Genomic DNA, 11,621 nt, shown 5'->3' with positions numbered 1-11,621 from the left:
TTTTTATATAAATAAATATCTCGTAAACCACTGTCTCGATAGAAATAAAAAGCATTGTTTCCCACATAGAATAACATTCTATACAAATCTTAATTAGATGATCATTAGACATCACATGAAGTTACGGACATCCATTAGACATTTGAACGTCATATGTGTGTTGTGTAAGTATATCATTACAAAAAAATTATAAATATTATTTTTATCTAATCTTGTTATTCTCAATGAGAAAACACGAATATGAGTGAAGTATATACAAAATATGACGCTCGAAGTATACAAAATATGAAAATGTGACGCACACACAAACTTTACAAACTTGATGCTAAATTATGCAATGACGTAGGACCTTTGAATATATGTTATTGAAAAACATTATGACAGTTATTATTTATTCAATTCGTACAAGAGGGATAATACTACTCTTCTCGTGACGAAAATGCAAAATGCGCGTAATAAAACGACATTGGAATTTGTTCGCGGTTTTTTTTTCTGACGCAACAGCGAAAACAGCGTCTCATTCGCGCTCGCGCGCGCGCACGAGCGTGCTTATTGTCGCAACCGGGTTTAAAGTTCCGGATATTTAATTTCAGATAAATGCGTTCTCATGCGGAACCTCTAGTTTACGAGCCGCTAGTTATGAATTTCGCTCATCTTTATTATGTTTGCGTATTATGATTGCGTTAATGCGCACGAACAATTTCTATATTCGTCCTCAATGTGGTCCTTCTCGTCTCCTCATCTAAGCGACCGATTATTCGTACGATTAGTGTTCGATTGGACGAAATTGCGGCCCCCTTATTCTTTCTCTTAAATGAGGACCAATTAATACTCCAGACGGCTATTAAGCAAAAGCTTAGTTGACCCAAGAGTTTCTATTCTTCGACTTCAAAGTTGCAACGGAAACTTTTATCGCTCGGTCACGAGTTTCCTGTGTGTAACTCAGTTTTCCTTAGTTGAAAAGAATTTTACTTACAAGTAAAGAACTCCGCGAAATAAAGCTCGCGAGAATATAAATTTTTCACACAAAAGAATAAAAAAATTATATTTTAAATATTTCTGATAAAAAAAACTCCAAAAATATATAGAACGTACATTTAAGACTCTTTCTTTAAACTTTTCTTTTATTTCCGTCAAATACGTATACACGACATATATACGCATATCGATTACTCACTCGATAGACCACGAGAATACGATAGACAACAATCGCGTAAATCCCACGCGGTCGTGTGTCGCACGCATCGCGCAATGAATAACGCGTGGCGCGCGTGAACGAACGGACGCGCGACGCCGTCGGCGACGGACGTAGTGACACCGACTCGTCGAATTTCATCATACAGCGGCCGCCGCGCTCTACGTCCAAACCACGCCGACCCACGTGCTGACTTATTGTTAGACGTCTTCACGCACCCGCCATTTCTGGCTCGTCACCGCGAATCGCGCCTGTCACACGATACGAATTTAGATGAAGAATGACACACGAAGGTTCGGGGTCTTCAAGTTCACGTCTTTTTTTGAAAAATGCCGCAATACTATATATAAGATATACTCGAGTTCAAAGTATATACGATACATGCCAGAGAGAGAGAGAGGAGAGAGAGAAATGGTATCATATTTTTTAGTTCTGAGAAAATCTTCTCATGCTCAACAAAATTAATTTAATTAATAAAATAATAAAATAATTACTTAAAATATCAAAAATAATAAAAAAAATATAAAAGATGAGTATGTAAAAATGATTATTTTTTAAAATATTAAAAAAATGAAAAATAAAAAAAATAAAAATAGAAAGAGAAAAAGAAAGAGAGACGGAAAATGTAAATTAGCTTCGCTTCCTGTGACGCGGAGCAGAAGGTACTGTTTCTGAAAACGCTAAAAATAGAACAGCACCATAACGCGCTGTGAATTTATCAATCTTGAGAGTAGCTGCGCGCGATATTCCTGAAACACATGCTAAGTGCAGGATAAATCAATTCAAAAATATCTGAATCATCGTTCGATTTGCGATATATCGGAGAGAATTGTTGCGTATCGCTCGTTGGTGAAAATTCGTAAAAGAGCGATCGACGGAGAATCGCTGATCGATCGCACGACCTCTGCCGTAAGTTTCAAAAGACGACGCTGACGACGGCACGGCGGCGGTGAAGCCGGCGAAGACACCAATGTTGAAGGCAGCGGTGTGTGGCGGTGGAAAGCCACCAAGTGTGTGGCCAACTACCGGTCTGGACGGCAGTTGGTGGTGATCTTTCGAACGGACGATTACGCGGATAGAAACCGCGAGGAGACGGTGCGATCCGAAAATTCGCGGTGGATCCGATATAAAATTATCGTGACCCGGGAATGAGATAGATTCACCAATGTGAACATCCGCCGCGCGCACACACACACACACACACACACGAACACACGTGGTTTTTTTCAGTCGTTTGCAAGACAATATCGCGACAAAATAACGAGGCACTGGCTTGGCAGGTAAGCGTCTCCTATTCTTCTGATCGATTCTTCGATTTCTTACCTGCGTGTCGCGGCGAAGCTACAAAAACGTTATCTCGACGATTCTCGGAACTTTCCCGCGCTGTGCTATATTTCGCTCGTTTCGTGTGCACTGTCGTTTTTTTTGCGCTTTTAATGTATTTGTAAAAAAATAGATATACAAAAAAAAAAAAAATATACAAAAACATGTAAAAGATCAGAACGAAACAATTGTGTCAAACCGCGAAGGAACTGCAATTAGAATCGGAAAGAAAATACAATTCTTATTGCAAACATTAAACTACTACTGCAAATGTTTTTGACTCGCTGAGTATCTTTTTTCCAATAAAAATTTACCATTTAGCTTCTCAAATTTGTTATAGACAGATAGTTATAGATTTTACAACAAGTTGCAACAATACATTACAATTGAACGTCGTCGTAATATTTTAATTTAATTTATATAATTTAATAGCGCTACACTATAGTAGTTTCTCGTATATATATTGCTACTTAAAATTATATTATTATATCTCTGCCATTACTCTGATATTACATAATACGTTTTAACGTTATGTCACAGTTGATTGCATTTCCTGATTGTCGTGAAATTAGTCACACAGTATGTAGGGATTTCCTTGGACGAAACCGTTTGCGGAAACCACGTGGAATTGTCAGACGCGACTTGTACGGCCATGGCATCTTTATCACCTGTAGTTACATTCGCATGATGTAACTACTTGCCGATATTTCGGACAAAAGAGTGAGAGAATGTGTGAGAGAGAGAGAGAGAGAAAGAGTGAAAATGTGTGTGTCCGTGAGCACCGATTATTTGACACACATTCTCAAGGTACAAGACCGCTTATCATAACGCACACATATGGGAAAAATACACACACGTATGGCAAATATACAAATGTATCAGAGCGTAATAAGCGCTGAAATAGACATGATCTAATATATTTAACAGAAAAGAATTCGGAAAAACTGCTCGGTTCTCGAAGCAGATGTATCTTTTGACATGTAGATTAAGCTTCGAACAACGATCGATTTCTTGTCTGAACTTGAAATTTGAAATATCACGATTCCGCGAGCATCACGTCATTACTTATCACGTCCAGTTTGAATCCTCATCCCTATGTAAATATTCCGTATTTGTAAGATTCTTCGAATATCTGTTTTCGACACGTGGTATTTTGCAAAGCGCAATGCATTATATCGATTTTATCGGGACAATATTTTGACTCTTTGTCTCGGTTTTTCTGATTTTGGTAAATTTGTTTCAAATTGAAATTTTCTCTTATTACAAAAAAATTTTTCGGAGGTCAAGTATTAAACTGAGAAACGTGGGAACTCTTAAAGAAATACTAATAACAAAGATAAACTACGACAAAAAATGATTATTAAAAAAGGTGATTATTGTTGAAATGTTTAAATACGTGACGATACTAAAAAAAGGATAATTAAGAAAAATTTATAGCTCTGAAAGCTATCAAAGATGAAGCTAATAGTGTAAACTGTGTACACAAATTTTTTATACCTTTGCATGTGTGCAATAATAAAATACATAAAAATGTAATCACATTCTTTTTTCTCTCTTATTTTTTGCTTGTCAAAAGTTCCAAAATTGACGGAAAATATGGTCTCACTTTAGGTATAACGCAATCCTCAAAGTATGGAATTTCACACCGCCCATACTCCAGTGTCTATCTCAGTTCAAAAAGATACGTTTGAAAAAACTGCTTAGCCGCAGAAATGTGACATTCCTCAGAACAGTATCACTTTTCATGCGCAGTAAGAAAGATGGATCTCGTTCTCGCGTACACTTATTCTAAGTGGATAGATCTCCTTTTGAAATGTTACCACAAGTCCACAAGTTCATCGAATGTTAGGATATATTTAGCAGCTACTAGGTATCTTTAGCATATCTATAAATCATGCCGCGCGGTTTTAGGTATCTCAGGTGTTTCTCAACTATCGTCGAGATCCTGATCGAGATCCTGATCGAGATTTCAAGCGAGAAGTGAGATCGCGCTAATATCGGCAACTGACATTTTGTTTTCTTTTTTTTTTTTTTTGTAGCTGCGCAAGCGTCTGTAATAAAAAAATGCTCGTGCTAATTATTTTGATGTGGATAATGTATCTGTGAAGGATAAGCAATTAATCCGTACAGTATTAAATTTTAATTTATACTTGACTATGATCTTTCCGTAGTAATTTCAAACAGCTTATCCTCTGATCTTGTGAAACGCAAAGGCGACGTTTAATAGTTGGTTGTACACACCTCTCTGTGAAAAATTACAACGTCCGATAAAGTAAAATGTGTAGACAGTTGCTACGCGCTAACATAGCATTTTCTGAAATTGATGTAATTCTAAACACACACACACACACATGTAGGTTATCGACTATTTCTTATCGGAACATGCATTACTTTTCACTGCTCTTTTTTTTAGTTATCACCTGAATTGGTTGTTGTCGTGTATAAATCGCTCGATTATTAATACGCTGCAAGTAAGAAATATATCTCGCGTTTATACAAATACCCCTTCTCTTTATTCTCAATTGTATGTGTGTGTGTGTGTAGGTGTATGTAAAATATAAAATGTTTCGTATTTTCTAGCGCAGTTGTACATTTTTCTCTGTGCGAAAAATATAATAAATACTACACGTAAATGCTACAAGTAATTTCAATTTATAAGAAGCATGTGACGCTCACGTGTTACGCACACAATATAAATATGGCCTTGAGTTTTTTTTGCAATTTTACATAATCGCGGTATTTCTCGCGACCGTAAAACGTGTAATTATAAGATAGAAAAGCTCTGCATCTGCATTTGAAAAAACCACTTCTCGTCTTTGTGGCAAATTTTTGTCCCTCCCGCGAAGACGAAGAAAGATTCGTAATAAGCGAGTAAGTAGTTCAGGTAGTTCTGAAAAGAGATACGCGGTCTCTCTCTCTCTCTTTCTCTGTCTTATTCTAAAAAGTTTCTCGAAAGAGGTTCAGGTTTTGATCGTATTAGGCGCGAGATTAACCGCAATTAACAGCGAATTAAACGTCTGAGTTTAATGACCGACCTGGTAATTAGCGATGGTCGCAGCACGGGTAAAAGTCAATTTGATTAATAGACCGGAATTTATTACGGCGACTTCTCGTCGTTTGTCTAACCCGATTTGCGCCTTTGTAATTTCGAGTTTTGTTTAGATTGTTACACGTTACAAAGTTTACACGATATATCACGCACGAGAGATAATTGCGTACGGCTGGCATGAGTTCTGATTTCGCTGATCGTCATCACGCGGCAGGCGTGATAATCGCGAACCTTGTTCTATAACCTGAAGCTCTTTCAATTCATGCTTGTTTATCGCCAAGAAAGAGATCCGAAGTTATATTTTTGTCTACATCGATTTTCGATTAGATTAGCTTATCAATTTGCGATTGTCACGCGGCATTCGAGCGCCAATCGAGCAAGTAAAAGAGTTCAACAGCCCCGTGGGTTGATCACACGCGAGTTTGTTTTCGCTGTTTACCCGAAACCAAAGAAACTCACGCGTCAGAATTTATATCGCTAAAATCATCATGCGCTTTGGTGGGCGCACATAGTCATGTGTCACTCCAAAATAATATTCTCCGAAGTAAATAAACTTACGCGTCAAAATTACTACGCTTCAATATTTGTGGGAGGATTGCGTGGACAGATAAACTGAGTCAACGTCCTCGATCGTCTTGGTCTGCTCTCGGGCTTTCGAAATAGAGCGTTTCGGGGGGATGTTACGGTCGTCGACGATTAATGAGCCGTTCATCGTTGTCATTCTATTTTTATCTTCAATGTACAGAGTTTGATTTATTGTTAGACGACTTATTGTTACAAATCAACAGTCGTGGCGCATAGCATTAGCTTTATTATCGCGAATTCAAATTTTATAAGCACGCGGAGCACTATTACGTGGAAAAAGTTTAAAATAGTTCAAGTGTATGGAAAATATTATCTCTCGCTTCTCTCTCAGCGTAAGCAATATAGAGAATGTTTTTTATTACTGTCTCTACTCTTATGAAAAACTATAAATAATATTTTACTATATATAAAATTATCTGCGTAGGTTTTTTTTTTTTATTTTCCACTAACGTTATTTTATCTATTTATTATACTTCCAAATTTTTGCATATATTTGACACACTAATTAGTAAAATTAAGAAAATGCAAAACCTAAGTTTGAAAAAGAATGCGTCTATATAGCGTATAGTTGTCACTCTCTTAAGTTCTCTTCTTCCAACAGCGTCTTTAGTTACACTTCGGACAAAAAGTAGCTTGTGTGCCAACAAAACTGTAACTGCAAAATTACCTTGTGGCAGCTGTTAGGCTTTTGAGTTCAGTGAAATGAATTCGAAAGGATCTTTTTCTTGCCCACACTTGGCAGAGAACCAGTGACCGACTCACAGGCCATATAGGCGGGTCGCTATTGATTCGAAGAATGACACGAGTTATGAGGAGAGATTAAATTTCTCTAGGTTTAACTTCTTTTAGAAGACCGACATCTTTTTTTTGAAATCTTGTATTTTTGACACCCAAAACTCATGCACATATGTAACGCACAGTAGGGAGCACCATATTAAGCGGCTCCAGAGGAAGTATTTCTCGGAAATTGTTTTTCTAGCTGCTCCTATTACCGCGCGCTGCTCTCTTTCGATCTCGGGCTGCTGGCAGAGATCGAAGGAGAACGACGCGCGATAATAGAAGCAGTCAAAGAAGAAATTCTCGAAAAATAAATTTATATAAAAAAATATTAATATTTATAATTAAAAAATTCCCCTGGAGCCGCACGATATGGTGCTCCCTACTGTACGTCTTATATAGTTATCATACAAAGCTGCTATAGTGGCTATAAGCCGGTGCTTTCTAAAGATTAAAAACACTATGTACAGATACACATGATTATTTACTTCTTCATTGTGGTCACGAATCTGCGTATATTGCGATTCTACGTGCAATCTTTATTCGAAGCAAGGGGCCGAGTTCGCGAACCCGGAAGTGACAAGAGTTAACGCTCTTTCACACGCGCGCAATGTACACGCATAATGCAATCTCGTTCAAACGAACGTGATTGAATTGTAACAACGCGCGTTAGTTCGTAAGTCGATTACCATGTCATAAGTGTGTCACTTTCTATATAATTGTTTGAATAAAAACTCGCGATAAAATGATAATAACGGAAAATTTCGCGTGGTGAGATAACAATTTTGCAACTCCTCGGCAATACGTTATTAACGATAAAGTGCAACCGGTAAAGCAAATCGATATATATATATAATGATTGACGCTACTTTGCATAACGAGTTTTTGCGTCAATCTATTACGTTCACTTATCAAAAGTGTCAAACAACGAAACTATCGCCCAGATCTTTGCACATAAGCTTCTTCAATTTGGACTCTCGATATTGCCAAGTTGGAAATTTTGGTTTTTTTTCGCTGCTATTTTTTGTTTGCTTTTTTTATATTTACGTCACAAGAACGCATAAAACATTCCGAAGTTAAAGGTCGTGCCACAGTAGATAAGAGTTTACATAAGACGAGACTACGTCGTTTGTAATATTTGTCTGACAAATTTCTCTTATCATTTATTGGAGACGTCATTACAAATATCAATGAAGTAGAGTTTAACTTGTTAATTTTGCTTTTTATATATAAAATCTGGTTTAATACAATTTATAAAATCACTTAAATTCACTCGCACGTCTAAAACCACGATAACACAAGACAACAATTTAACTTGAAGTTCTTTCATGTTTTTTTTTTTTTTTTTTTCAGGTAACAGTGGAGATAGCATACCAGCAAACAAGCCACTATGGTAAGTGTGTGTTTCAACACGCGGATATTTATCCGCTCGTTATTGCACATTTGTTATTCCGCATATATTCGCGTCATAATTTTATAATCTTATCTCACTCGTGCGCTCTGTCATAGAAGAAGTGAGAAAATGAAATCATCTTATAAATAGCGTTTTCAACATCCGTGTTTTCTAACGCAGGTGGAAAACGACAAAGCTCCGACGGAATTGGACACTTTCCTATCCCACGACGGATCCCACCTAAAAGATGGCGTTTTGTCCGCCAAGTAAGATTCCGATTTAATTTCACGCATGTAATATGTGTTTATAATTAAAAATACAAGTTTGTAGCGTACTTACACGTGGTAAGCGTTGCACGAAAATGTATAATTCTTTTCAATTTCATTTGCGTTTCCAGGTACAAGGTACAGGTCGCTCCGCGTGACGTTGAAGGTGGATTGGGTGAAAATGAGAAGAGTTTCGATCCCTTTGCGGAACGCAAAGTCGACAATCCGACGACGTAAGGACGCGCGTTATTTTGACAATGTATAACGTATGCCTAGAATGATCTATCATTAGTTACAATTGATTAAAATGCATAGATAAGACTAATTTTAATTGCTCACTATTTAGACAATATTTTTGCAATAATGAATTATCACACCTTGCAGGGATTGCGATACGTTGACGCACTTGTTAAAAGCGTCCCTCGGCACCGGCATACTGGCCATGCCTATAGCCTTCAAAAATGCCGGACTGCTCGTGGGTATAATCGCCACGATACTCGTCGCGGTCGTTTGCACGCATTGCGCGTACATTTTGGTAAGTTTCCGGTGTGATAAGTAATATCTATATATTTTATGCAGTTACATTGCTGAGGATGACCCAGTTCTTTGACAAAAAATTATATGAATTTAAACGCGCGAATATAACGTTTCCCATTTTCTGACTTAACTTTCAGGTCAAGTGCTCGCACATGCTTTATCACAAGACTCGAAAGACAGAAATGGGATTTGCCGAGGTGGCCGAGACTGCTTTCAACAACGGACCTCAGTGGGGGAAAAAATTCGCGAAACCTTCCAGGTATTTTCTTTTCCGCAAAACGTCTCAAGTAACTTCCAAAATGAATCTTCCCCAATGAAATGTGTATTTCTTGTACTGTGTGCAGATATCTCATACAAATCAGTCTGTTCACCACGTATTTTGGCACCTGCAGCGTGTACGCGGTAATCGTCGCCGCAAATATCAAACAGATTATCGAACATTACTACGTGGACGGCGGCGAGTACAACATCCGGCTGATCACTGTCTACTTGTTAGTGCCATTGATTTTACTCAGTTGGGTGCCCGATTTGAAGTACCTCGCGCCAGTTTCGATGGTAGCAAATATATTTATGGCCGCGGGATTGGGTATAACGTTCTATTATCTCGTCTGGGACTTGCCGCCGGTGACCGAAGTGCCTTTAGTAGCGAAGTTGGAAAATTTTCCGCAGTTCTTCAGCGTTACCATATTTGCCATAGAGGCGATCGGCGTGGTGATGCCCCTCGAAAACAACATGAAAACACCGCAGCACTTCGTAGGAATCTGCGGAGTTCTCAACAGAGGAATGTCCGGTGTCACTCTCATTTATATTCTGCTTGGATTCCTCGGATATGTCAAGTATCAAGATCAAGCGCTCGGTAGTATCACTCTGAATCTGCCGACGGAAGAAATGTAAGCTCTCTGAGTTTGATTGAATTAAATAGATTTACGTTACATAACACACGTCATTTTTTCAATTACCTATAATTTTTATAGCTGATTTTTTTGTTTGTTTCACAGACCGGCACAAGTTGTCAAGATACTGATTGCTCTCGCAGTGTTCTGTACCTTCGGTTTGCAGTTCTACGTGTGTCTCGATATCGGATGGACTGTCATAAAGGATCGCTTCGAAAAAAAACCACTTTTGGCCAACTACATTATGAGAACGGTGCTTGTGTGTGGTGCAGGTATGTACAGAGATGTACCATTTTTTTTTTTTTTTCACAGTTCTCTTTTTGTAAGTTATGTTTTATTATGTTTTACAAGTTAACAATATACTACAAAATGATTATGCTTGTTGTAGTTCTTTTGGCTGTGGCGGTGCCGACCATTGAACCATTCATCGGCTTGATCGGTGCATTTTGCTTTTCCATTTTGGGCCTTCTCATTCCAGTCTTCATTGAAATTGTAACTTATTGGGACGTCGGCTTCGGACCGGGAAATTGGTTAGCCTTGAAGAATGTAATTATATGTGTGATAGGTTTGATGGCGTTGATATTTGGATCGCGCAGTGCCATAATGGACATAGTGCGATTGTACACTTGATGGAAAATACGTTTTCCATTTTTCATTTAGTGCAAATAACTTAACCGGGTGTATACCAAGAGTTTTTTTTTATTGTGATTTTGAATCTGTTTACGATGTAGGTAACGGATATTTTTTAAGATGAATCAAATGTGTAACGCAACATTCGTGAACAGTTATTGAATTTCTAAACAAAGTCAATATAATCAAGATTCTCGGTGTTTCTATACAGTCATATGTCGAAAATTATGAATTTTTTCTGATCTTATATATACATGTTATCAAATACTGATGATAGGCAAAAACTATTTCTGAACATAATAGACAAAATTGCATAATTTCTCACTGACAACACTATAATTTATTGGTGACAGTGAGAAAACTGATTTTATAAATTTTGTATATATTTTTTTAGAATTCTAAATGAAAGTGTTCTACAATCTTATATCGTTAGATCAAGTATCTAATTCTATACCCGGTAAAAAATTTTTCATATATATATATACTTATACACAAATTAAAATAATTATATCTAATTATGCAAATTTATATGTGCCGAATATGGAAAATTTTTTACTGGGTAAGATCTTTCTTTTATAAAAATGTAGCATGTGTTTTTTTTGTTCCTATCTCTCTATAGCAAAATGCAAAATGTAGAAAATTATCAAATTCTTTTGTTTCTATAAAATCTTGCATAGTTGTACTTTACAGTTTAGTAAGTTTGAAAGCAGACGTAGACTTATTGTTAGAAATAATGACAGTATTCATTCAGCAGAAGATAATCTGCTGTATGTAAAACAAATAATAGCAGTTATATATTTTTTAAAAAACACAAAATCATTTTCTTACAAAGTGATGTTTTTATACTGTCGGAATATCTTGCAAATTCCACAAAAAAAAAAACAAAAATTTTGATTGTATATGTGCATTTATAAAAATTTATAATTGAAGAAATAATTTATCGCATACTCTATAGAAATAATTTAAAAAAATC

General features: G+C 36.9%; 1 protein-coding gene across 1 annotated transcript; it reads left to right on the top strand.

Moving 5' to 3' along the window:
- The first annotated feature begins 2,178 nt into the window (after positions 1-2,178).
- Positions 2,179-11,176, top strand: LOC109855190 (proton-coupled amino acid transporter-like protein pathetic). The gene is made up of 9 exons (XM_020429107.1): positions 2,179-2,475; positions 8,283-8,322; positions 8,503-8,588; positions 8,720-8,821; positions 8,973-9,123; positions 9,263-9,384; positions 9,470-10,015; positions 10,124-10,290; positions 10,407-11,176. The coding sequence occupies exons 2-9, from the start codon at positions 8,320-8,322 to the stop codon at positions 10,646-10,648; spliced, it is 1,419 nt and encodes a 472-aa protein (XP_020284696.1). The 5' UTR covers positions 2,179-2,475; positions 8,283-8,319; the 3' UTR covers positions 10,649-11,176.
- Positions 11,177-11,621: the final 445 nt, after the last annotated feature.

Source organism: Pseudomyrmex gracilis, unplaced genomic scaffold (genome assembly GCF_002006095.1).
Source record: "Pseudomyrmex gracilis isolate BER0280 unplaced genomic scaffold, ASM200609v1 scaffold_83, whole genome shotgun sequence".
Classification (NCBI taxonomy): Eukaryota; Metazoa; Arthropoda; class Insecta; order Hymenoptera; family Formicidae; genus Pseudomyrmex; species Pseudomyrmex gracilis.
Note: the sequence above shows the minus strand (reverse complement) of the source record. Positions and strands in the feature narration are given on the sequence as shown.